We start from the raw sequence: 25,783 nt of genomic DNA on the forward strand, positions 1-25,783 counted from the left end.
CCTCGGCTGCAGCCACTCTGGCCTCCTGACCGTGCCCCCAGACTGGGCAGGCACACGCCCGCTCAGGCCTTCCTCCGAGCTGTGCCCTGCCTGAAACCTCCCAAGCAAAATGGAATCTCCCAGGTCCTAGGGGCTTTTCCCCTCACTGGGGTATCCCCAGCATCTAGAACACGGCCCAGCTCCCGTCAGCTCTTGACTGCTTTTTGAATGAATGTTAGACACTCTCCCTTATGAGACCTGCTTGGGGAAAGGGGTAGCCACCCTGGTGGCCCTCACTGTTCCCATGTGCCTCTGATGGCCTCTCCTTGCAGGATGGCCCTTGGCTTCCTGGGGCCACCTTGCCCGCATGGGCAGGGAGCCAGAGCAGCCTGAAAGTTTAAGTCACTGTCCCCCAACCCTGAAGTAGCTTTGGCAGATGACCAAGAAAGCCCAGCTGCCGTTTTGCAACACATCACACGCTTCCTTTCAGGGTCTGCTCCTGGGGAGCTCCACCTCAGACAGGGGCCTTCCTCTGCCCTCTCTGCAAAGATCCGCTCAACTTGGGGGTCTGGGGCTATAAGGAACTGGGGTCTCTGAATATACTCCCCCTCTGTTTGACACAGCCTCTCCTATCTGTACCCCCCCACCCCACCTCTTCCTTCCTTGAGAAATCTGACACGCTCAGGATCCAGATGCAGGAGTATATATGCTGCAAGCCTCCCACGTGCCAGGAACCAGTACAAGCAAGAGAACTGGAACTTGAGTGTTAACCTCCTCTCCCCCACCCAAGGCCACAACCATGCACTTGACACGGGTCCTTCTACCTGATGCTTTTACGTCTTACCACATGTACACCACAAACAATACAGGGTATTGCTGAGAGGTTTTAAAATTCACACTAACGCTCTCACATCACGTGTGCCATTCTGCAACCAACGTTCGGGGGGAACCAACATTGATAGAAATAGGCCTGGTTTATTCATTTGAACTGCTAACAGCATTCCTTAGAATGAATGGACCACGGCTTATCTGTCCGCCCCCGTCTGACTATGAGGCTGTTCCCGGTTTTCCACAGCTTCAGCCACCCAGCATCCCTTGGCCCCAGAGCACAAGCCCCTTCCCCGGAGGCCCATGTTCCTTCTTCCAGGGCTCTCGCCACCTGACAGAGGACTCCTAATGCCTGTTCCCCCCCGAGAGCAGGACCTGAGTTCACCCCTGTAGCTCCAGCATGTGGCAGGCACTCAGCTTCTTTGGATGGACGGATATAGAAGAATGGGGGGAGGGGACTGTGCACCAGGCCTTGACCTCTTTGTGCCGGGGACGAGCCAGGATGGCCTGAAAGAGCCCAGGTACCTGGGGTCCGGTGGTCAGTGCCATCCCAGTGGGAGTGGGGTAGGGCCCTGGCCATAGGATCCTTGAAGCTTCTGGACAGGTGTCCCCGTCTGCTCTGAGGCCAAGACACAGGGTCTGCCAGGAGCAGACCGCCCCTGGCCCACTCACCCAACATCATCATGGGCTCAAGGAACAGCCCCGCCGACAACCTTGCCGTCACGCAGGGAGCCCTCCCGAGGGCCAGGCACCGTGCATTTCAGCTGCACCATCACTCTCTGGGCAGGCATTAGCCCTCCTCCAGCAGACACAGGGGTCTGAGGGGCACACAGTCAGGGGCAGGGCAGGATTCAAACCAATACCTGAGCCATCTGAATTCCGAGAAACGGACACCCATTTGCCGCAATGAACAGTGCCCTCCTCTGCTGGGACCTCGGCTGTGCTGGAGCTGAGCACAGAGCAGACCCAGCTGGTCGTGAGCCCCTGCTTCCTCCTGCCACAAGAGAATGGGCACCTAAGGCCTGGTGCCCTGGGGATTCGCCGGAATCTTCCCAGGAATGGCAAGTCCAGGCTCCAGCCCTGACGGGAGATTAAACGTGGCTCAAAACACACTCAGCTAGAGGATTCCCTGAACTTTAATGCCATGGCTCTGAGAAGGGCAGCTGGAGGCTGTGGCGGACCTCTGAGGCTGCAGACACCACCAGCCTCCAGTGATGGGGTCCTGGGCCCCAAGTGACTAGGCAGTGAGAAGCCGTGGGTCCTCACCCCTGCACTCCTGGGGCTTAGTGTGATCAGAAGCTCTCAGAGCTCCTGCGGGAGGGCTTGGCCAACTTCGGGAGAGGCGTGGGGTAGGGGCATCACTGGCTCTTAGAGGCCTGACCCCGCCAGGCTCAGGCACGGCTCGACCCAGGGCCTGCACGGAGCAGCTAAGGGTGGAGGTGACAAAAGCGACCACAGTTCCCAGCCTGGCACCAGTGGGATGCCTGGGAGGGAGGAGAGGCCTCGAGGAGTTTGGGACAGGTGTGCACAGGGGCTCCTGGCCTCTCAGGGCACTTGATTCAGGCAACCCCTGAGATGGGGAACCGGAAGGCACATCCCACATTAGTTCTGAGAAAGGTGGGGGGACAGGAGCGCCCCGAGGATGACATCCAAGGCACCAAGAAGGTGATGCAGCCTCCTCCCACCCCTCCCCACAGTTTGTCAAACTGGCCCCTAGGCTGGGGCCAGGTGCAGCAGGGCTGGCTTCAGTATCCTTGGGGGACGTGAGCCCTGCTCTCCAGGTCGGCAGGGGCTTCTGGAGAGTCAATCGTCTGGTAGGCACTGTGATCCTGTGAGGGTCCAAGGAAAGCTAGGGGGCGGGGGAGATGGGGGGAAAGAAAAAATGAAGGGTGAGGACTTAGGACATTCCACAAGGCCAAACCAACATCCCCCTACCCCTCGACCAGAAAGGCCAGAGCTGGGCATCCCAGCACCCAGGAGTGACAGTGGCAGCAGCCCCAGGCATCAAGCCTTTAGCATATATTATTTATTCAATCCTCCTGTAACCCTACAGAGGTTTTTTATTGTCCCCACTTTACAGATGAGGAAACTGAGGGTCACAGAGATGAACTGACTCGCCTGAGATGATAAAGCTTGAAGCAGAGGACACCAGGGTTCAGACCTAAGCAGCACGACCCCAAGGACAGGGCTCGTAGCCATTATGCCTCAGTGGTTCTCTGAGCAGCACGTGCTCAGGAATCTGGCCAAGGGACGCCCAGCCCTGGGCCCACGGGCTCCTCTCCGGCTCCTCTCCCAGACAGAGCGGATACAGCGTGACTGTTTCCAGAAGGCCCCAGAGCTGGCACAGTTGCAGAGCCCAGAGGGTGCAAGGCAGGCGGTAGGGCTCTCAGTGCCACACCCCTCACTCCCATCTGCACTCTGCACAACTGTCCTGCGCTCCTGAATGGGCCCCAAGGGCCCTGGGCCTCAGTTTCCTCATCTGTCTAATGGAGGAACGTCACTGGCTCCTCCCCGCCCCCGGGCAGGCCTGGGCAGTGCTGAGGTTGCCCAGGGTGGGCGGTCCCAGGCCATTCCTGCCCTTAGCCCAGCAGCTCTCCCAGCGGGTCACGGGCCACTCCGGGCCTCTCTTCTCAGAAGTGAAAGGTGGAAGACCACACCTCTCTCCACTTCTCTCAGAGAGAGAGAAAGGAGGTGAGAATGTGCATCAGAGAGGGCAGGGGAAGGGCCACCACGAGAAGGGGTACAGCTCAGAGAGGCCGTGGGAGCGGGCAGCGGGTCTGGGCTAAGGGAAAGCACCTGCAGTTCAGGGCTGGCTTTGGCCAGGGCCCCCACGGCCTAGGCCACAGCACCACCCCTCCCTTGGCCACCCAGACCCCGTATGTGGCAGGAGACGGGGGTTCCAGCAATGGGGCTGGAGGGAGCTGAGAGGGGAAGCTGGCCCTGCAGGTGCCTACAAGCCTCGGGCCACAGACTGCCCAGAACTGCCTGGGGCACTGGATCACGCCCAAAGCTGCACCCATGTCTGAGCTGACAGGGGAACCTGGCACTGTAGCCTGGTGCCAGGGAAAGGTCATAACAGGTGGGGGCGGCCAGGGGGATCCCTGGGCTCCTGCAGCAGAGACCAGAAACTTGCACACGGTCCAGCCTGGCTCCCAGAGCCCACGCCAAGCCCCACCCTGCACCTCGAGCCCTTCTCTCAGGGGGCAAGGTTGGCTCCCTGGGGCCGGGGCTGGGGGGCGGGCAAGGTGGAGACCAGGGAGAGGTGGGGAGATGGCAGCGTGCCAGCACCTGGGCCAGCGAGAGGGGAGTCGGGGAGCTGGCGGGAGGCGCTGGCCTCACCAGTGTGGAGGAGGTGCTCACCCCCGCGCTCCCGGTGCATTTGGTAGACGAAGCAGCAGGAGACCGGCTTGAGGAGCGCGCTGACGATGGCCATGCCAGCGCTGAAGCGCTCTGTGTCCGAGAGGCTGGCCCTTGGGTAGAAGATGCTGATGTGGATGATGTCCAGGAAGATGGTGACCACCAAGCCACCCAGAAACTGCAAAACAGGCCGGGCGCAGGGCCCAGGGGCGACCACGTGTCATCCGGGTTTACGAGCCCGCTGCCCCCCATCCCACCCCCTCACTCTCCCACCATATACACCAGGCCGGAAGCTCCACTTGTGCCCTACTGTGTCCTTGGGGTTTGCTGGACAACAGATCAAGCCAGCAGGCAGGACTCTGTGGATGAGATGCCCGATGAGGGCTGTGAGGCCGCGAGCAGTGGTGTGGGGCCAGAGCACCTTCCCCCACCTCCTCTCATCCTGAGGCCACGACGAGGTACAAGACTTGGGTCCAGAGCCTCTGAGATGGAAGGTCCCTCAGAATTCACTTGCCCCATCTTCACCACCAGAGAAATCCCTTCTCAGCCATCCCAAGAGGCCGGTGCGGGTGCTCCCAGCCATCTGGGTCTGAACGGGTGTCAGGAAGCTCCCCCGTGGGACAGTTCAGCCAGACGGTGTCCACTCTGACCTCACAAGTGGTGGAGTTCCCTCTTCACAGGCCTCCCGGCCACATCCCTCCCTATTAGGAGGGCCCTAGAGGTGGGTTACTGGCGTGTGCTCCACTGCCCTCGGGGAAGGGCCAGTCTGGGACACCGGTGGGAGCCCACGCCATGCTCCTCTTGGGGAAAAAATGAGCAGACTCCGGGCTCGCTGAGCCAGGCAGGCAGGAAGCAGGCCAGACTAGTGAAGGTGCACGTGGGCTGGTAGCCTGGGTGGGCTTACTTAGCAGAAAGTGGAAAATGGGGAAAAAAGAAGGGAGAGGAGATTGGACGAGTGAAGGGGAAGACGGAGCCGGGCTCACGATCACCCTCAAGCCAGTTCTCCCCCAGCTCACCATACTTATGGCGTCGATGGAGTCCCGCTGCGCGACGGCCCACACGCCCAAAGCCAGGATGGTGAAGTTGGACCACGCGTAGGCGCCCGGGAACACGATGCAGCCCCTGCGGGAGAAGGAGGCATCTGAGTCAAGTCAGGAGGTGGCCACCGCACAGGTGCCCACCCCTCCCACAGGTCACCTCCTAAGGCTCTCAGGTCTCAGGGCCCCTACGAGCAGAGGCCACAGTCCATGGCCTTGTTCCTTCCCCCCACGCCCCCGTGCTCCAGAAATGTCAGCACTCTGCCTCCGCTCTGCCTCCGCGGAGGCAAATGCCACCGCTCTGCCTCCCAAACGGATCCGGAATCTGGCCACGTCCCTCCAGGTCCAAACCACCATCCTCTCCTACTAGCCTCTCCCCACTGGTCTCCGTACTTCCACTCCTGCCCCCTCCTGGCCATTCATAAACAGCAACCAGTTAGGTAAATCAGGGGACGTCACTCTGCTAAAAGTTCTCCAACAGTTCTCTTGGAATAAAATTCAGATTCTTGACCATGGCCTATGGGGCCCTGTGGGATCTGGTGACACAGCCCAGCCTATATCTCCCATTCATTGCCTTGCTGTCACCTCTACCCTGAACACTCGGTCCCTTTTTGTCATTTTAGCCTCACCTCAACTGTTAACTCCGAGACTCCTTCTCTGACTGCCCCATTTCAAGTACCACCTCACCGCTTTCTAACACAATGCCCACCCTCTTTTATTTTGTAAGGTATTGCTACTAACTCAACTGTTTGTTTGTCAACTCAAAGAAAATAATAGTTAACCCAGAGCCCTTACTAGTACCTGGCACAGTTATAAGTGCTTTAAATTCGCTCATTTATGTGCATTTGTCTTAACAACCCCAGTAAGGAGGCACTATTGCTATCCTCATTTTACAGATGAGGAGAGAGAGGCACAGAGAGGTCAAGTAACTTGCTGAAGGTCACACAGCTGCTAAGTGGCAGAGCTGGGATTTAAACCCAGGCAGTCTGGCTCAAGAGGCTGCACTCTTATCCACCGTATTCGCTCAGCTTGGATGGCCCCAGCACGCAGTGGGGTGCCTCACAAATTTAAGTGGCGTTCCCTGAAGTGTACCATACAGAAAACATGTGCAAAGCACTTAAGCGTAGGGCACAACGAGGCTTACTCAGAATAAGTAATCTCATTTTTTGGTTCTGGAAAGCAGGCCTCACCAGCTCAATCTTGGGGAGCGTGACTGAGAAATCTGGATTTTGACTCTGCTCCTCGAGGTCATTAACCATGATTATCACTGTTCCCATTATTCACACCCGTTAACGTGTGCACTGCACTTCCACAGCTGCAAAACGCACACGTGAGCTCAATGGTCTCCAGTCTCGGTTTGGCAGACAAATCTCCCCAGAAACTCAGCAGCTAAAGCAGACGGTCATGATGAAAATCAATCCTGAGTCCTCAGGCCTCCCTTGGGCAGGCCTGGGCAGTGTCCGGTGAGCAGAGCATTGCCATGCTTCTCTCTCACAGCTCCTGAGTGGCGTGCTTCCTTGTACCCATTTTACAGATGGAAACCAAGGTCCCAAGAAGTGGAGTCACTTGGTCAAGGTGACCTGGCTGGAATATAGCAGAGCCAGGACCTGAACAGGGTCAGTCTGAATCCTGAGCCTGCCGTCTCTGGGCAGGGGGTGTGAAGTGAGAGTGAGGGTCCACCCCTGAGCAAGTGACCTCACCCCTGTGTCAGGCGTCTACTTGCTGAGCCGCTGAGCTAACCCCCAGAAGGCGCCCAGCCTGGCAGCTGGCCTCTGGACACCCTCAATGGAGGTTAGCAGTTTTACAGTTTCAGAAGTTACGCTTTCACCTTCCGATGACCTTACAGGACAAGTGGGAGGGTCAGTAATGCTCTCACTTTATAGGTGAGAAAATGACTTAGGGGGTTTAAGTGACTCACCCAAGGTCACAGACACACAGAGCTCTACCTGACATCCACCCCAGCACTGTATAAGAGACCGGCCCCCAGGCTTCAGCACCTCAGACCCCCCAGATGTGAAGGCCTCGGGGAAGAACTAGAGGGGTGACAAGCCCAAAGGGCTCGGGCAGTGTCTGGAGGAAGGTTGAGCGGTTGGTACTGCCCTGGGCTGTTGCCTCCCTGAGGATGAGGGCTCAAAGCTCCTAGGGCAGTGATGGCAAAGGCCTCTGGGTACTGCCTGCCCCTCTGACATCCTTGGAACATGGGGAGCTTGCTGGTGATGTTCCTGACAAGGTGCTATTCAGTCTTGGAACGGGCTGGGAGACGTGGACAAGGCCCGTGAGACACATGGATGCAGACCCAGGACACACATGGACAAGACCCCAAGGAGACACGTGGACCCAGATCCTGGGAGACAGGTGGACACAGAACAGGACACTCAAGAGAGTCACTCACCAGATCGCCAGCAGCCAGTGAACCAGGAGGATCGCCTGTGACACACAAAGAAGAGGGAGTGGGTGGAGAGGAGGTCTGTGAATGTGACCACCATGGCGGCAGGGGGGTGGGAAAGAAAGCTTATGGAGCCAGAAAACACCGGAAGCCCCCGCCTAGCCCCTAAGAGGGCTTCAGCAGTGTCTGTTGAAATGAAACACCACCAACAGTGACAGAAGAGAAGGTAGAGAAGGAGGAAGAGCACAGGCCAGGCGACGCTGCCACGTCGCCCTCCCCACTCCCTCGGGGCAGCTGACACCTACAGGCCTTCCTGCTTCCAAAGGCGGGAGGCTCCTTTGGGGAACCTGGGAATCTGCTCTGGAATCAGAGGAGCCTCAATGGGAAACTGGGGTGGGGGGGAACTCAAATGAGGCTGATTTCTTAGGACACTGGAGCTGGGGTGCCGTGTGGGGACGGGGGGATGCCGGGTGCGTCCAGGGAATGGGAGAGCAGCCCAGTGGCAGAAGACCAGAGGGGAGAGGTGGGCCTTGAGGGCCTCCGCAAGGAGCATGGATTTCAGCCCAAGTGCACTGAGGGCTTTTCTGCAGGAAGGTAACACGCTATGATTTGTTAAGAAAAGAAATCCCCCTGGCCTTTTTCTAGAGTTCTGCGCTGTCCCACCCTTTTTGTTGCCCCATATGTCCTTCAAAGACAGCCCTCTTTACTGGAGCTGGTCTCTATTCCTGGTAATCCAAAGGGCCCTGATTGCAAAGCAAGTAAAGAAGGAAGGAACAGATGCTACAGGGAGGACAGGGCAGCTACCAGCTAGAGCTTCCAAAGAAGCAGGGAACTCGGAGCTGGTGCTAAAGGGGACGCAGGGACCAGCCAGGCAAAGGAGAGGGAGAGCGGGGCGTCCCAAAGTGGACACCCGGCAGCACAGGCAGGGACGCGGGACCCAGATCCCCGAGGAGTGGGGGGCGCTGAGGCTGCGGGAGGCCAAGAGCCCCAAGTCGGGAGCTTCAGTGGGGCCTGGTGGTCGGTGGGGGCCCTTGAGGGGGTTTGCTCCCGGCACTGAGCAGTCAAGTTGGGAAGGGGAAGCCAAGAGCCGGGGGCGGGGACGGCATGCTGGGCCCAGAGAGCAAGGGCGCACGGCCAAGATTGCAGTGGTTTCTGGTCTGGTGCAGTGGTTTCTGGTCTGGTGCAAGGGGCTCTGGCTGCGTTTCTAGAAGGGTTACTATTTATGGCACATTCCAGGTCCTGGGCCCAGCGCCCCACGTGACCTTCTCTGGGCCTCACAACAGCCTCTGGAGCAGATACTAGAATCATTCCCATTTTACAGTCAAGGAAACTAGGCTCAGAGGTAAATTAAGTTGATCGTGATTCCACTGATGGCAAGACTCAAATGAAACTGTAAGTATGACTCCAGAACCAGGGCTCCTCGCCTTCACGCCGGAGGCACGGCCTTCAGCGGAGAAGAGCTATTTGGGCTTGCTTGAGACAGACGCAGACGTTTTCCACATGGGGGGCAGGTGACATCCGGGGCAGACGCCCGGGATACCCCACCTTCACCCCCAGTGCTCAGTGAAGTGAACAAAGCCCAGAGTACGGTCCACAGCGCCCGAAGAATCCCTCTTCCGGCTACAGAGGACTAGATCAATTCTGTAAGGACCAATGCACCTGGCCTTACACAGGTCTTGAGACTCCGAAAAAGTTGAGTCTACATGACAGCAGGCTAGCTCTGGAAGGAATCTTTGCCATCACCTTCCCTCTTTTATGACCGAGTGCCTCCCACGCGTCAGGCAGCATTCTGAGATTTTTGTGCATAGGAACGCATTTCATCCTTACAATCCTCTGAGGTACAATTTTCCCCATTTTACAGTTGAGAAAACTGAGGCTCAGAGGTAAGTAACTTGCCCCAGGTCACACAGCAGAGCCACGTTTCAAACCTGACTTAGCCAGGTGTTGTCCGACCCAGGGCCTGGGCAGATGTGCCCTCCCGTTACAAAGACGGGGAAACTGAGGCAGAGGAGGCCTAATCTTCTGAGGGTTTCTCTTCCCAGGGGCTGAAGGGGAGGGATCACACAGCGCTAAGTTTCTGAAACACGTACAGTTTAAGCCGGCATCGCTGGCACCTGCTTGGCCTCCACCCTGGGGATTCAAAGGCGAGCGAGGCAGATACAACACTGGGCTGCCCTCCCAGACCTGACACCTAGGGTGGGCGGGAAACTGTGAACTAGGCCATCACCTTAGGAGTGTGGATTTCCAATGAGACAGCCTGCTGTGAAGGAAGTTACAGCAAAGGAGAAGGAACCTCACCCTGCGTCAAGGGAGAGGCGCTTAGGAGGCTTCTCTGAGGGACGAAGGGGGTGAGCAGGGGTTAACCAGGGGCAGAGGGGAAAGAAGAGCATTTCAAGCAGAAGGGACAGCACCTGCAAAGGCTCTGTGGCAGAAGGGAGCATGGAACATTCTGGAAACGGAAAAGAAGCCAGTGTGGCTGGAGTGGAAGAGGAGAGTGGAGAGGAGGGACAGGAAGCTGGGGGTGGGGCAGGGCTGGGCCTGGAGGGTGTGGGGCGAAATCCTGATCTTTATCTTAAGAGCAAAACACTGTCCCCCTCTGTCTAATAGGAAACCCTGCCCGCAGAGGGGAAGGGACCTGTCAGAGGCCATGACACGCGGCCAGCCACGGTGGTCCTGGTGTCGGGTTTTTAACTAAGACAAGACACCAAGGAAGGAGCCACAGGGGAGGCAGCTCACGTCGCCACTCCGGAAAATCAACACCAAATCCAGCCCTCCCTTGACTTCTATTTCAGAAACGGCCTTCATTTCCAAGGGCTCTGGTTCCCACCTCTAGACTGTGCACACTGCAGGTCTTTAATAAAGGGGTGCTCTTGGCCTGCAGAGCCCAGCTTTACCGTGGTAAGAGGAAAGGCTGAGACCCAGGGAAGCCTGTGGGGAAACCATTCTGTTTAACCTGTGGGATAAAGTTTTTCCTGGAGCCAGAAAAGCTTGTACTATGGAGTGAGCACCTGCTAAGGTCCAAAACTAGGCCCTCTCTTTTGGGCAGAACAGAGTATAATCTGGAAATCCTGCAGACCTTTAGCAGACACACATCCCCTCGGTGCGACATCACTTTTGTCTTCTAAATATTTAGGAAACATAGCATTAGTGGATCACTTCTCTTCAGCCCTGGGAAAAGAAACCCACAAAGACGAAGCCTCCTCTGCCTCAGTTTTCCCACCTTTGTAATGGGCGGGCGCACCCACCCAGGCCCAGAGGGGTCTAATGTGCAGGAAAACTCCAACAAGAAACCCAGCCAAGATTCTAAAAAAGGGTGGCTATATGTGTATGTATAACTGATCCACTTTGCTGTACACCTGAAACTAACGCAACACTGTAAATCAACTATATGCCAATAAAAATAAAGAAAAGAAAAAGAAACCCAGCCAAGCTGGCTCTGCCCTTCCTGACAGCCCTCATCTCAGCACAAAAGAACTGTCTGCTGACTCTGGGGGAGGTTTCTGGTAACCAAGGGGATACTGGGGATACCCAGGTACTGCCATAGAGAATGAGGGAGGGAGGGGCCTGAGAATGTGCCTGGGCAGCCTGACCGTTCTGACTGGGCAAGAGGAAACAGACTTGAGCTCCTGGACTCTTCCTATAGACTCGGCCCAGGGGGGCTGTCCCGACCTTTCCACCGCAGAGACAGGCATCTGACGGTCACTGGATGTACCTACTTACTAACCGTAAGTACTGTTATGGAACAGACATCCAGAAACAGTGTCAACCACATCAATCCCTGCTACTGAGGAAGATCTGCCTGTCACGTGTCTACACTACCCTGAACACTCGGCCCATGTCATCCTTATAACCGTCTGGCGTAGAGTTTTAATCCTGTTTTACTTATGAAGAAACTGAAGCTGTGAGAGATTAAGTAAATTGGCCCAAACGGTAATGCTTATAAACAAGAGAGCCCAGATGCTAATCTCAGGTCTATCTGGTCTGAGTTTTCCTGCTAATAAAAATGTGATGAAGGGGCTTCCCTGGTGGCGCAGTGGTTGAGAGTCCACCTGCCGATGCAGGGGACACGGGTTCGTGCCCTGGTCCGGGAAGATCCCACATGCCGTGGAGCGGCTGGGCCCGTGAGCCATGGCCGCTGAGCCTGCGCGTCCGGAGCCTGTGCTCCGCAACGGGAGAGGCCGCAACAGTGAGAGGCCCGCGTAACGCAAAAAAAAAAAAAAAAAAGTGATGCTACACCACCTCCAGGACCACTAGATCCTCCCCTTATCACCCTAGAAGGTAGGGTCTAATTTTATGCTCTTTTTATGGTGAGGAAACTGATACTCAGAGAGGTTTAGAAATCTGCTCCAGGTCACACAGCTAGTAAGCAGCAGAGTCTGGCTTTGGACAGAAATCTCTCTGGCCCCAAAGCCTGTGCTCTATCCACTGTGCTGGAAGAGCAAGGGAAGGGTGGATGGAAATGAGGAGGTTTGACCTTGAGAAGAGAAGGCTAAGGGGGAAACCGCAGGGTCCTGCGGACCAGGACTTAGACCCTTCGTTTGCCACTAGAGGGCCCACGGGGGTGGGGGTGGGACTTCCCAGACGGGTGGTAGACAGACCTGAGGTCACCGTACAGTTTTGTATTTTTTCAGCTTGCAGGATTGAACCTGTGCCCTGGGCAGTGAAAGCACTGGGTCCTAACCACTGGACTGCCAGGGAATTCCCAGGAAAAATATATTCTCTATATTAATCTGTATGGAGGGAATTCCCTGGCGGTCCAGTGGTTAGGACTCTGCACTTTCACTGCCGAGGGCGCGGGTTCAATCCCTGGTAAGGGAACTAAGATCCCACAAACCGCACGGCACGACCAAAAAAAACCATAAACAAACAAAAACAAAAACACCCAGAATATATTTTCCTGGTCCTGTGCAAACACTCGGTGGCCTGTTGCATGAGGCAGCAAGATCCCCGAGGACCCCCAAGGGCTGAGGCTAGGGGACAGCACTCAGGGCTGCTGGAGAGCAGAGGCAGAGGTGGGCCGTGGTTAATGGTGTGGGTATTGCAGCCAAGTATGTGGACTGGACCCCAGCTCTGTGACTTAGAGCTGTGTGACCTTGGGCCGGTCACCTGAGCTCTCAGAACTGCTGCTTGCTCTTCTATAAAGGGGGACTATAATGTTTCACAGGGGTGTTGTGTGGCTACAGAGAGGTGGAGGGAGGTGCGAAACATCCAGTGCAATGCCTGCCAGGTAGTCAGCCCCCCAGACGTGGCCATCCTCGTTACTACTATACGGTCAGCTTCCAGAGTTCTTAACCCTCATGCTACACTGCCCCCTGCACCCTCCTCCAAAGGGCCTTTCTCCCAAGACCTCACGAACCCAAGCCTAGTGCCTTCGAAACTTGTCACAGTGACATTCCTCCAGCTCAGGACTTGCCTCACGGGTGGGGCTGGGTTAGCGACTGCCCAGAGGGCCTGGGGCACTTGCTTCTGCTCACCTGGCACCACTGCCCACTCCAGCTGGGCTGGGCACAAGCAGGCATTGAGCCAATGCCCAAGGAATGTGTGAAATAAGGGAGGGGGTAGTGCAGGGCCACAGGGGTGCATTGCCCCAGCTCCCAAGGGGCTCTGGTCTCAGAACACCCCACTCAGACGGCGGTGAACAAGCACCAACAGCTCTCTCCACAGGGTGGCCAGGTTTAACAGCAAAAACACAGAGCACCCGGTTAGTTTTCAATTTCAGATAATGAATAATTTGCTAGAATGTCCCAAACATTGCCTGGGATATACTTATACTAAAAAATTATTTATTGTTGATATGAAATTCAAATTCAACTGGATGTCCTGTATGTTACCTAGCAACCCTAGCTGCTCAGGCCCTCCCAGCACTTAGTTGTCTCTGATTGGTATCAGTTAAGACCCTCTGAGATATGATGTTTTATTTCCCAAGTCAAGGGAAGGACCAGACATTTCATTCCGGGCACCCAAAGCCAGCACAGCTCACACCTGGGGTCGTGTGTGGCCTGTCCCACCCATGAAGTTGCTCCAAAAAAAGCCCCAAACAGACTAAGCCCTCCCCGTGGACAGAAAATGTCAAGGCAGAAGTCAGTCCTAACTAATTGGTGGCCAGGAAAGGACACAGCTTTGAAGTCTGACCCTGATGGATTCAAACCCTGACTCTGCCACTAAATCTCTGTGGGACCTTGGCAAGTTACTTACCTGGTCTGAGCTGAAGTTTGCTCATCTGTCAAAATCTCAGAAGGTTGATGTGATTAAATAAATAACCTGGCACCCCACAGATGCCCCCCAAATGCGGGCTCTCTCCCCTCTCAATTCCTGTGGCTCTGTCCCTCATTTCATTCCCTCTTAGCAATTATTTTAGGCAAATCTCTAATTAGAGAAAAGGCGGTCAACATTAACCCCACACAGGCTGGAACAGAGTATCGACACCAACAAACCTTAGTTGCCCTCATGTAAATTTCTTCCCAGCTAAACCTTCAATCCAAGTCCATTCCCTTGTTCCAGCCATCTCTCCGCCTAGCCGTTGACTGAAAGCTTCGGGGAGGTTTACTGAAGCAAGTATTAAGGAAAGTATCAAGGGACGTCTTCCCATATGAAGTCACAGCACAGACGCTGTCTAATAATCCACATATGGATAATGTATTGTTCTGTAGTCATCTATCTCTTAGATTCCTTCAGTACCAGACACCACGGGTGCTAAATTCTTTGACATGCGTGAGTAAAAGGGCATTCCTGGATACTACAGCCTCGAAGGAAACTGCACTGAGACCCAAAATGGCAGGTTTGGTCCAAGGTTCATACGTTCCTGACCAAAGTTAAAGGCTTCAGCCTCTCAGTGGCAAACAGAGCCAAGAAGCACTGGGCTGGTGGGGCGGGGAGGAAAAAAAAGAACAGCCGCTGGCATCCTGACAGCTGAGAACACGGCTCAGGAAATGAAGACACCCCAGGAAGCTCCAGTGTTTCCCTAAATGCGCAAAGTTGGCGTTCTCTGCTTTTAAGTAACTTCTATTGGTGTCTGTGCTGCTTACGAAATAAAGACGTTGAATTTATAAACTTTGAAAAACCACTCGTCCGGGATCACAGCTTCGTCTGCCAACAAAGGAGGCTACCAGGTTGGTGTCGGGGGTGCAGGTGAAAGGTTTAGCCCCTCTCTCGGTGAAGGGGAGGTGGGCCGCCTCTAAGTCCCCCTCGGGCTCTCGGTGGGCCCCCCCCCCGCGCCTTCCTCTTTCCCCAGGGGAATTCTGGGCGCGCAGGCCAAAGCGAGCCTCAGGGGCCCGGCGCTCCCAGCTGGGCCGGTCTGACTCCGGGAAGAGGGGGCCTCTTCCCTCCCTTCCCTCCTCCAGTTTCCTCTCGGTCTTTCCTGCTGGCCTTCTGTATCCCTCTCCTTGCTACGGTCTATCCACCCACCTCCTTCTCAGCTGGACTCTGTACGTTCTCTTTCTCCCTACCACCCCTCTTTCCCCAAACGCTCGGTCCTCTCACCTCTAAATTCCTACTTTAAAAGCGCAAACGCCCAGCACGCTCGGGGAGACCCGCCCCGCGCCCGCCCGCCAGCCCGCCAGCCCGCCAACCCCAGCGGCTGGGCCACCCCCGCCCCGCCCCGCCTATTGCCACCTTCAGGTTCACGGCGGGCAGCTCCATCTCGACCAAGCTGGAGGGAACCTGCGCGACAACCGCGGGGGCTCCTGGTCTACGAACTCGGGAAACAAACTTGCCCGGCTCCGCCCCGCCCGCGGCCCCGGCTCCAACCCCCCGGGGGGGATGGGCACGTGGGTTGGGTCACGTGACTGTTGCCCGGTTGCTAGGCGACGGCGTCCGGCTGCTAGCGCCTTAGTCCCGCAACTGCCCAGGTAGTTGCCGGCACCAATGGAGAACATCCAGATTTGCGTCGCAAAGGGCACAATATCTCGCCGAGTTGAAGTTCCTGCAAGTGGGCTGATGGGAGAACTTGGGAGAACGTCCAGGTACAAACCGCAGATGCGGCAACAGCTGTGTCTCATCCCAGAGGGCACCCTCTCTCCTCCCTCCTTCTCCGGTGAAAGTGGAGACAGTTGCGGACCTCAGAGGATCCTTGTGAGGATAAATGAACTAATTCATGTTGAAGAAAAAATGATTCTGACACTTGCTAAAATGGTAAGGAAAACTTATTCAAGACTACTGGGGCAGGGGTTCCACAATAGGGAAGGGAGAGATCAAGCCCAACTCGGAGAACGCCAAGGATAAGTGGGGGTTTATAGGCAAGCAGCAGAGTGAAGGGTCAGTGGATGGCAAAAGTATTACTACGAAGAAACATCAAGGATAGGGTGATTCTTGCTAACCTGACCTAACAGGATTCTTGCTAAAGGTAGGCCAAAGACAGACCTCAAAGTGGGGAATGGGGAACTTGATCAGATATGGAGGGTGATCAGATATCAAGGGTCGGAGGGATTCTTGCTAAACTGACTTAGCAGGATTCTTGCTAAAACTGGGCTGTGCAGGATGCAGAAGGCTGGGTTGAGGCCTAGTCAAGAAGAGGGCTCAGAGGAGCCTAACTACAGTTTGGTTAAAGATACAGTCTTTGTCCGGACTTCCCTGGTGGTCCAGTGGGTAAGACCCCGTGCTCCCAGTGCAGGGGGCTGGGGTTTGATCCCATGTCAGGGAACCAGATCCCGCAGGCATGCCGCAACTAAGAAGTACTCATGCCGCAACTAAAAAAAGATCCCACGTGCCACAACTAAGACCCGGTGCAAACAAAATAATAACTAACTCAATAAATATTAAAAAAAAAAAAAAGATAGAGTCTTTGTGAACATAACGTGCCCAGAACAAATGCCTGGCACTTAGTAAGTGGGCAATATACGTAAAATATTGTTATTATCAGTACACAAGGGGCCTATGGTTGGAGCCTTCTTGAGTTAACATACTTAAAGCTTCAGAAAAATCCACCTGGAAGACCAGCAGAAAACCTATAGTCACACTTGTCTCCAGAAGGAAGAGGACTCGAGAAGATTCTATCAAGACACTGTCTGCCCCCCCCCCCCCCCCCCGCTATGAATGGAAGGGATGGAGGGAAGAAAGGGCTCTCCCACCTGGCATCTCTCTTAAAGATCGTTGCCCTCCAAAGAGTCCCTCCATCCTCCTCCCCAGCCCATCCTCCACCCATAACCAGAGAACGCTTTCATTTGGATAACTCCAGCTTTCATTTAGAGGGTCCGCCTGAGTCTGTCTGAGTGTTTATTCTTATTTCCAGGAGGGGAGAGACCACGTGGAAACTTGAAAAACTGCCTGGGTGGGTCCTGAGATCATATCAAGACACATACTCTCTCCAGATACAAAGAAGGACTTTTCTGGTGAGTGTGGGAACTTTTGCAGGGCTGCAGGGTCCGCTGGCCTAATTTAATGCCCCTTTTGGAGACACAGTCATCCAGCCGGGGGGCAGAACAGCACAACATCGGCCAGAGTAACCGAGGGCTGGTAAGCTTTAGAGGCCAGACACTGGGGAGGATTGTTCGGGATTCAGAGCCCAGGGGACGAGCTGGACCAGAGTAGAAAGAGTTTGAGTCCTATCCTTGTCCACTTACTGGTTCAACTTGAGTAAGTCACTTTGCCTCTCTATGCTTCCGTTTTCTGATCTGTAAAATGAGGATAATAATAGTATCTTCCTCAACGGGTTGTTAGGATTTGCTAATACACAAAAAATGTTTAGAGCATTGCCTGGCAGACAGTATGCACTCAATCAGGATTTGCTTCTATTTTGTTGTTCCTTATTAGTTAATTATCATTAATTATTGCTACCGGCATAGTACCTAGAAAAGAGGAATTCCTCAATAACTGATGGGTATTATCACATTATTATCATATTATTTCCTTCTAAGAGATGTTCCCCATCCACCCCAGATCCTAGAGATGTTTAATCCAGACCTGCAGGTGTGTAATAAAACCATGATCACCTCCTAAGGAGAAAATGCAAAACAACTCCTGGGATTAGCGCTGACATTTATTAAGTACTATTTTGTGGCAGACAGTGTGAAAAGTGCTCATAGTAAATGTTCACAACAACTGCTGTGGTGTAGGTGCCATTCTCCTCCTGATTTACAGTAAGATGACCGAGGCTAAGAGAAGTTAAGACACTTGCCCAAAGGCACATCACTAGTTGGTATGAAACTGGGCTGGGGACCAAGGAGGTCTGGTTCCACGGCTGTGACGTTCAGCCACTCAGCTCCACAGCCCACGTCACAGGAAAATACAGCCCAGGCTGAGATGCAAAGGATGAAGCAAGACAAGGAGGGGAAGACAGATTGGAGCCAGATGAAGCACAAGGCTGGGCCTGTGGAATGTCCCTGCAGCTCACACAGTGACACTGCATTCACCCCGACCAGCTGGGGCCAGAGGCACTCTGGGATGGGGGTGGGGCAGAGTGCGAGCAGACCCAGCAGGGGTGGGGAGGGAGCCCACAGGGAAAAAGGAAAGTGAAACTGTTCTTAAAGCCAGAGTTCCTGCCATGATCTATCCTGACTGTGGAAAGACAAGGGGACCCCCACAAGGCACATCCCACAAGGCTTTGGGGTCATATTTTTAGGGAGTATACTTCTGGAAGTCAAGTTTAAATTTTTCATGTCCCTCACCAATCCTGTCTGTCTCAGCCGAGTTTTATCTTCATACCTTCAACAAAGAAAATGACATCACACAACAATGTGAATGTACTTGACATTACTGAAGTGTACACTTTAAAATGGTTGGGATGGTAAATTTTATGTTATGTACTTTTTTTTACCATAATTGAAAACAAAACAAAAAACTGACATGCAGAATAGATTCATTCATTTATTCATTCAGTCATTAAGGGAATAGTTATTGAACACCTACTTGGGTGAATATCTAGGAATGGAATGGCTGGACCACACGGCACGTGTATACTTAAATTTTTAAGAAATCGTCAAACCGTTTCCAAGGCCGTGGTGCCGTCCTATTTTTTCTTCGTAGCACTTATCAATACGTGACGGTGTTGCCCTATCAGTTTACTTGTCACCTTGTTTATTGTCTGTCCCCCCATCCAGACTGCAAGCCCTAGGAGGGGCTTGCAACCTTGACACTCGCCTGGTGCATAGCAGGAGCTCAGGGAATACACCAGCTGAACCAGTACGTGTGCACCACTTCCTCCCATCACGGGCACCAGGGAAGACCTGCCACCCAACTCTCCGCTTGTCCTCAGGGTGCCACTAATATAGTCCAGGTTCTGCCCTGGAAGCCACTCAGTCAATGTTGTTGGTTATGCAAATGGCCGATGAAGCAACCACTGCCGTTTCTTCCCCATAGTTGCTTGTGTCCTTCAGATAAAGATATTATTTGGATCCCTGCTCTGCCTCGCCTCCTCCTAGCAGAGTGATCTTAAAGCTCAGGGTGATGGTGGGGATCCTGTGAGATAGTTTACACAGCATGCCTGGCACAGCTCCTGGCACTTTGTAAATGCTCAGTGAGCAAATAGCTGCCATGCTACTATGAAAAAACCACAGCATCTTCCAGGGTCTCTCGGGATCTCCTGGCCCCTGATAAACGCCTGCTGAATTGGAGCAGCAGAGAAAGGCCCCTTGGATGGGGAGAAGACGCCCATAGCCCTTTCCTATGAGCAAAGCCTGGGAGATGGACCTCAGTGTTTCAGCATGCTGCCGCCTTCCCAACCTTGACCCCCTCAGCACTGCCACTCTGTATCTATGTGACCTTGGGTTAGTTGCTTAATCTCTCTGAATTTTTTTCTGCATCTAGAAAATGGGGACAGTGATAGTCAGTCCCCAGGCAGTGTGAGGCACAAAGGAGGCACTGAATATGAAAAGGCTTTGAAATGATTTCCAACTGTCCTTTGGTCCACAGTGTACTAGACACCCAACAATTCTGATGTGATCCGGCCACTTCCTTCCCTGAGTGGGTACATCAAACTGGAAGAAACAGAGCAGAGAAAATAACCCAAACACCGTCTGAAAGTCACAGGCACCTGTGAGAGAGCAGGCTCTCCATAGGAAGCTCATCAGAGAGGGGCCTAGAAGGCAGAGCCGTGGACCCTGGGTGCCACCAGGATTCGTGCTGGATCGGGATTCGATCTGGAGACCTTTCCTCCAGTGCTTCTTGGCTTGACCCAGACACACTGGCTCTGTGTTTCTTGGTCTAAGGTCTGGCAGGATGGGGGAAAGCCTGGGTGTTGTTGGTCAGGGTTGTTCCTTGTATCTGAGGATGTGATCTTTTCTCTTTCTGAGCAAAGGCAGCAGGAAAGGAGGAGCAGAAGTGAAGGAACCGAGTGGAACCCTGTAGGGTTAGAGTCGGGGCATCTCTCTTAGGCTCTCAGATCCTGCGGCCCGTTCTCTGGTTGATGCCAAAATTCTGAAAGTATCGGAGATCATTATGACTTGTCAGTGAGATCGGCCGTGTCCACACATCATTCACTCGGAGCTGGGCAAGGGATGTGATCCCGCGGAAGCACATGCCCGGGGGGCATTCGGGTGGGCGATTCTGCTCCTTTCCTCTTCCTGGGTTTTCTGGAGGAGCGTGGACATTGCTGGGAGGTGTGAGAGCCCCCTCTCCAGAGAGGCATTTGTGTGTGTGACTGGTCAAAAGCGGGGGGGGGGGGCGCTGATTCTGAAATACTTGTCCCGCTGACACAGAATTGGAACTGACGGCAGCGTCCACCGCTGACTTTTATAGGCCACAGTCAGGCTTCTCAAATACTCCTCCTTGAGCCTTAAAACGCAGCCAATAATTCCTAATGTTCCTGTTGCTTTGCCGCCTCATCAGGGTCCTATGAAAATCACTGCTGGGTGAGCCCCATCCTGGGACGGCCTCACCGAACACTTAGTGATATTACCCTGTCCCTCCAGAGGCCGGTGTGCTCAAGTCAGGCATCAGAGAACCCATCGGAATGCCCCGTGGACCCCTTGGTGAGCGTGGAAAAGGCAGAAAGGAAATTGCCTGTGCCCTGCCGTGTCCCAGGAAACAGTGGTAGTGTTAGACACCAGCCAGAAAGAAAGCGACAGAAGTGGAGGTTGCCGAGGACAAAGCCAGCCCCCCCCTGCACTCTAATTCTCTGTCCTGTGGCATTTTCTTCATCCGTACTCCAGCAATCCTCTCTATTTTTATTGAAGTATAGTTGATGTACAATGTTGTGTTAATTTCTGCTGTACAGCAAAGTGATTCAATTATATGTTCAGTTATATATATATACACATTCTTTTTCACGTTCTTTTCTATTATGGTTTATCATAGCATATTGAGTATAGTTCCCTGTGCTCTGCAGTAGGAGCTTCTTGTTCATCCATCCTGTATATAGGGATTTGCATCTGCGAATCCCAAACTCCCAATCCAGCAATCCTCTCATGTCACCGTGTGTGTGCATGTGTGTGTGTGCGCGCACGCACACGCACGAGTGAGCTCCCAGGCCGTCACTAAATGTGTGCTGACTGCCTCTCGCCTCCCCCTGCCTGTGCCGGTTCTGTCCCTCTGTCCCGGTTCTGTCCGGAGTTCAGGCTGCTGCCTCCTCTCCTCTGTCGGGCCTCCCATCTCTCCACACGGGTAGGTTGGAATTCCAAAGGAGGCATCTGAGGGCTCCGGCCGCGCCTTAATGATCGCTCAGAAACCCAGACAAGGCCAGTTATGGCTGCTGAGGCCTGCGGCCCCCAAGATACCTGTCTGCAGTGGGGTTTATCTTGGTGTTTGCTTTCACCCGCTGCCCGCCGCTGGCTCACCGCCGATGGCCTTCAGTCTCTGCGGCAGGCAGGAGAGATAAGAGAAGAATGAGGACGCCGTGGTGGGGCTGGGCAGGGTGCCTCCATGGTTCCACCAGTTGGAAAGCCCCTGGGAGGAATCCCGAACTCTTTCCTCTCTGAGGAGTCCCCCAGGAGGTGGCCTGAAGGTGAGTGCGTGACCTTCGGCTCAGGCAGCCCAGGGCTGGGACCTGCCGGCAGAGCTCCTGCCCACCCCGCCAGATGGCCCTGACAGCAGCCTTGATGGTCCTGGGTGAGCTGCACAGTCCTGTGATGGGCGGAGTGGTGTGGTTGGGGGCAGGGGTGAGGATTGGTGACCCACTCCCAGTAGGTGCTTAGTGAACTGCTGGCCTTTGAGAGGAACGTGGGGTTGGTGGACATAATCAGGTTTCAGACTCAGAGAGGCTCGGGTAGGGTCCCTGGCACTGCCACTAAATAACTGTGTCACTTTGGACAAGTGGCCTTTGTTTCTTAGTGCCTTAGTTTTCCTCCTCTGCAGAATGGGCTCTAACAATTTCCGCTACACCAGAGGATGGGTGCCCCATGCAGGGGACTCAGCTCAATAAACGGAGGTCGGGGTTTTCTTGGATGAATGCATTTCCTCTCTAACCCTGGATTTCACTCTGTGCTGGGCGCTGACACAAGGTCAAGGCTGGGAACACAGCGGGACAGTTCGGGACCACAATGTGCAGAACTGACTAACCTGCTGCTCTGACCAGTCACCAGTGTGGAAGGAGCCCGGGTGTCCTGAGGCTGGTCCAGTGGCACAAACAGGTGGGTTTCGGGATAAACCATTGTGAGGGGTGTGATGAAGGGAAGGGGCACCTCTGTTAGCCACTTGCTTACATGGGTCCACTCACACCACCCTACCCCGCCCTATGCATCCCGACCAGAACTTCACGTCCAGACACTCCTCCGGGCACAGCAAAGCCCCCATGCCCACATACGTGACAGATGGTGGCCGCTGCTGCCACCTGACGCTAAGGCTAGCAAACAGACTGTGGAAGCCCAGTGCTTCGCGACACCCCACAGACAATGCTACCACACCCCCAGGTGTTGTGATCCAGATCTGGAGCTGGGGAGCCCAGCTCCAGGAGCCTTCCTGTGATGGCGAGTTTTCTCTGTCAACTTGGCCAGGCAGTCGTACCCAAGGATTTAATCACACACTGATCTAGGTGCTGCTGTGAAGGCATTTTGCAGATGTGGTCAACATCGACAAGCAGTTGACTTCAAGTAAAGGAGGTGGACGTGCCAGAATGTGGGTGGGCCTCACCCAATCAGGTGAACGCCATCAGAGCAAAAACTGCGGTCTTAGGGAACAAGAAACGTGACCTTGGGGCTTCCCTGGTGGCGCAGTGGTTGAGAGTCCGCCTGCCGATGCAGGGGACATGGGTTCGTGCCCCAGTCCGGGAGGATCCCACATGCCGCGGAGCGGCTGGGCCCGTGAGCCATGGCCGCTGAGCCTGCGCGTCCGGAGCCTGTGCTCCGCAGCGGGAGAGGCCACAACAGTGAGAGGCCCGCGTACCAAAAAAAAAAAAAAAAAGAAATGCACACCTCAAGTGTGCAACATCAACCTCTGCCTGAGCTTCTGGCCTGCTGGCTGGCCCTGCAGATTTCAGACTTGCTGGCCCTACAATAGCATGAGCCAATTCCTTAAAATATATCTCTTTATACAAATACATATATAAAGAAGAGATAAATACATAGACACGTAAAGATACATAAATATATTGGGACTTCCCTGGTGGCGCAGTGGTTAAGGATCCACCTGCCAATGCAGGGGACACGGGTTCGAGCCCTGGTTCCAGGAAGATCCCACATGCCACGGAGCAACTAAGTCCGTGCGCCACAACTACTGAGCCTGTGCTCTAGAGCCCACGAGCCACAACTACGGAGCCCGCGTGCCACAACTACTGAAGCCTGTGCGCCTAGAGCCCGTGCTCGGCAGCAAGAGAAACCACAGCAATGAGAAGCCCGCACACTGCAACGAAGAGTAGCTCCCCCTCGCCGCAACTAGAGAAAGCCTGCGAGCGGCAACGAAGACCCAGTGCAGCCAAAATTAAATAAATTTTTAAAACAAGATACATAAATATAAATATTCTATTCTGTTTCTCTGGAGAACTCTGAGACACCCCCAATCCAGCCACCTGATCCCCTGAGGGGCAGCACCCATGCTGCCAGGAAAAGCATCAAAGTGACTGTCGCCTCGGGTTCAACAGGTCTTGACTTTTCACTTCAGACTGCTCTGACTCTCGTTAGCAGAAATGGGTTTGAGTTGACATCCCACGACAGAAGGGGTTTTTAGAAGCCCAGCATGCTTTCTGCAACCACTGACCCCGGGATCAGCAGTATAGACTAGGGGCTGGCAAACTACAGACCAATGGCAGATCCAGGCCGCTGCCCTTTGGTGTAAATAAAGTTTGTTGGAATACAGCCGTGCTCATTCATTTGTGCTCATCTATTTCCGTGTTGTCTATGGGGGCTTTTGCACTACAACGGCCAGGTTGAGCAATTGGGACAGAGAGGGTGCGACTTGCGATGCCTATATGAAGGGGGACCTTCTGGGCTTGATTCCTGAGACCCATCCCCAGTGGGAGGTTTGCCAGCTGCCTGGGGCCTAAGCAGGGAGGAAAGTGAGTTCTCAGGAAGGTTTGGTGCCGTAGTTCTCAGACCTGGGGGATGAGAGGGGTGGTTATCAAACATGCAGGTTCCCAAGCCCACCTCTGGAGATTCTGAGTCAGAGGCCTGGGTAGGCTCAGAAACCTGGGTCTGCTCCCCAGAGGAGCCTGATGCTGGTACCCCAGGCCCGTGTTATAGGAAACCCTGCATTAGAGGGGTTTCCCTGTCCAGGCTGTAGGAGCCAGTCCCTCAGTGGTGCCTGGGCATGGAGAGCCCCACAGGTACACTAGGCCTTTAAGGGCTTCCCACACCTGTGGTTACCCTGGCCCCCAGGAGAGTCTGGACCCTACCTTGGCTTTAGGATGCAGAGCTGCTGAGAGCCACGACATAGCCTTGCTCTGATCAGATAGGCTTAGGGGGGTCTGGTCTGCAGAGCCGGGTGGTGCTGCCTGGAGCTGCTGGCTGGAGATAAGGGACGTCTTCCCTGGTGCTAAGCCAGGCTGCCTGTCGCCAGTTCACACCCTTTCCCAAGACGGCATCTGAGCCTGCCCAGGCCTGGCCTCAGGCGGTGGTGCTTTGTTCTTCCGCGTTCTGCCCTAGCTGGCATCTGCTTGTCTCTGCAGTCTGCCTGGGATGAGCCTGCCAGCCTTGTATGTGGCCAGCCTTGGAATCTCTGTGGGACCTTAGCTGCCCCAACTCTAAAATGGGAGAGAAAAATATGAAACTCCCACCCAGGAGGTCTGGTTAAAGGACCATGATGCAGTCCAGGTGAGGGCAGAGACCCTGTCTGCCTGTTTACTGCTCAGCCCTGAGCAAATGCTCAATCCAAGGTGTGGCGTGAATGAGTAAGTAGCCGGAGAAATACCAGGCTCAGAGTCCCCTCCAAACACCCTGACAGTGCTCCCTGCCTGCACATCTCTGGAGGGGCAGAGAGAGACGACACGGCAGCTTATTAATCATCATCTCTTTATTTACAGCTCAAGAGAGCGCATGCAACACGCCATCACAGGACTACAAGGGCGTAGCACCTCCCCCCTCCCCTGCTGCCCCAACACCTTAAAGAGGAACGACAGCCCCCCCCCCCCCAGGGAAGTTCCCAAGAGTCAGAAAACCCAACGACTGAGGCCCCAGGCCCAGGTGCTTCAATTCATTTCCTCTAAAAGTAAAGGCCAGTTCCAGCCCGGGAGACAGGGCCTCAGAGCCTGCGAGGTGGTCATTGCTGGTTACTAACTAGGCAAACTGGATCTCAGATTTGCCAACTCACACCTGAATGCAAACGCCCCCAAATCATCCAAATGTCCCTGACCGTCTGACAGTCCTGTCTCCCCCTCTGCATCCTCGGCCAACGTCTCTGAATCTTTATTGTGCACAAGCACGGCCTGGAGAACTCGTGGTTCAGCAGGTCCCGGCGGGACCGGGATCCCACATTTCTGCCAAGCTCCCAGGTCTTCGTTCCTTTTCCCACAAGAATGTAGAATGGACATTGACCGTGGGGAATTGTAATAGGGAAGAGCCTTTTGTATCCTATTACAAGTTCATCACTAAAGGGATGTTGCCTATAAGCTCAAATTGTACACAATGGCCCATCTCTGGGAACCCTGCTTCCCAGATAATGAGGATTAAGCTAAAATACCTTTGTTTAGCTCACAAGAAACATTCTGACCAGGCCCATCTGTGAATGACTGCAGGGAGGAAGAAATTAACACATCCCTTCTGGAGGCTGATGGGAACCAGGAAGTGTTTGACTTTACTCGCTCCCCTTTTCGTATAAAAGGAGCCTGAATTCTAACTCTGGCAAGATGGTTCTTTGGGGCACGCACGCACCATCTTCTCGTTTGCTGGCTTCTCAATTA

At 54.4% G+C, this 25,783-nt stretch overlaps 1 protein-coding gene and 1 long non-coding RNA gene across 3 annotated transcripts; one reads left to right on the forward strand and one right to left on the reverse strand.

Annotated features, from left to right (window-relative positions):
* Positions 1-934: 934 nt before the first annotated feature.
* Positions 935-15,333, reverse strand: AGTRAP (angiotensin II receptor associated protein). 2 transcript variants are annotated; one of them, XM_027110174.1, is made up of 5 exons: positions 15,199-15,333; positions 7,594-7,628; positions 5,181-5,286; positions 4,168-4,342; positions 935-2,656 (listed from the first exon to the last, which is right to left on the reverse strand). In XM_027110174.1, exons 1-5 carry the CDS (start codon positions 15,223-15,225, stop codon positions 2,553-2,555), a joined length of 447 nt encoding a protein of 148 aa, XP_026965975.1. In that variant the 5' UTR covers positions 15,226-15,333; the 3' UTR covers positions 935-2,552. The 2 variants fall into 2 exon arrangements, with proteins under 2 accessions (XP_026965975.1, XP_026965976.1); XM_027110175.1 differs by lacking the exon at positions 15,199-15,333 and adding an exon at positions 14,022-14,250.
* On the forward strand, positions 14,250-16,912 carry LOC113622197 (uncharacterized). The gene is made up of 3 exons (XR_003433451.1): positions 14,250-14,696; positions 15,205-15,717; positions 16,814-16,912. It is a non-coding gene; the product is annotated as an uncharacterized LOC113622197 (long non-coding RNA).
* The last annotated feature ends 8,871 nt before the right edge of the window (positions 16,913-25,783 follow it).

This window comes from Aethalodelphis obliquidens, unplaced genomic scaffold (assembly GCF_003676395.1).
Source record: "Aethalodelphis obliquidens isolate GAN/ISIS:26980383/991018 unplaced genomic scaffold, ASM367639v1 scaffold9, whole genome shotgun sequence".
NCBI classification, from domain to species: Eukaryota; Metazoa; Chordata; class Mammalia; order Artiodactyla; family Delphinidae; genus Aethalodelphis; species Aethalodelphis obliquidens.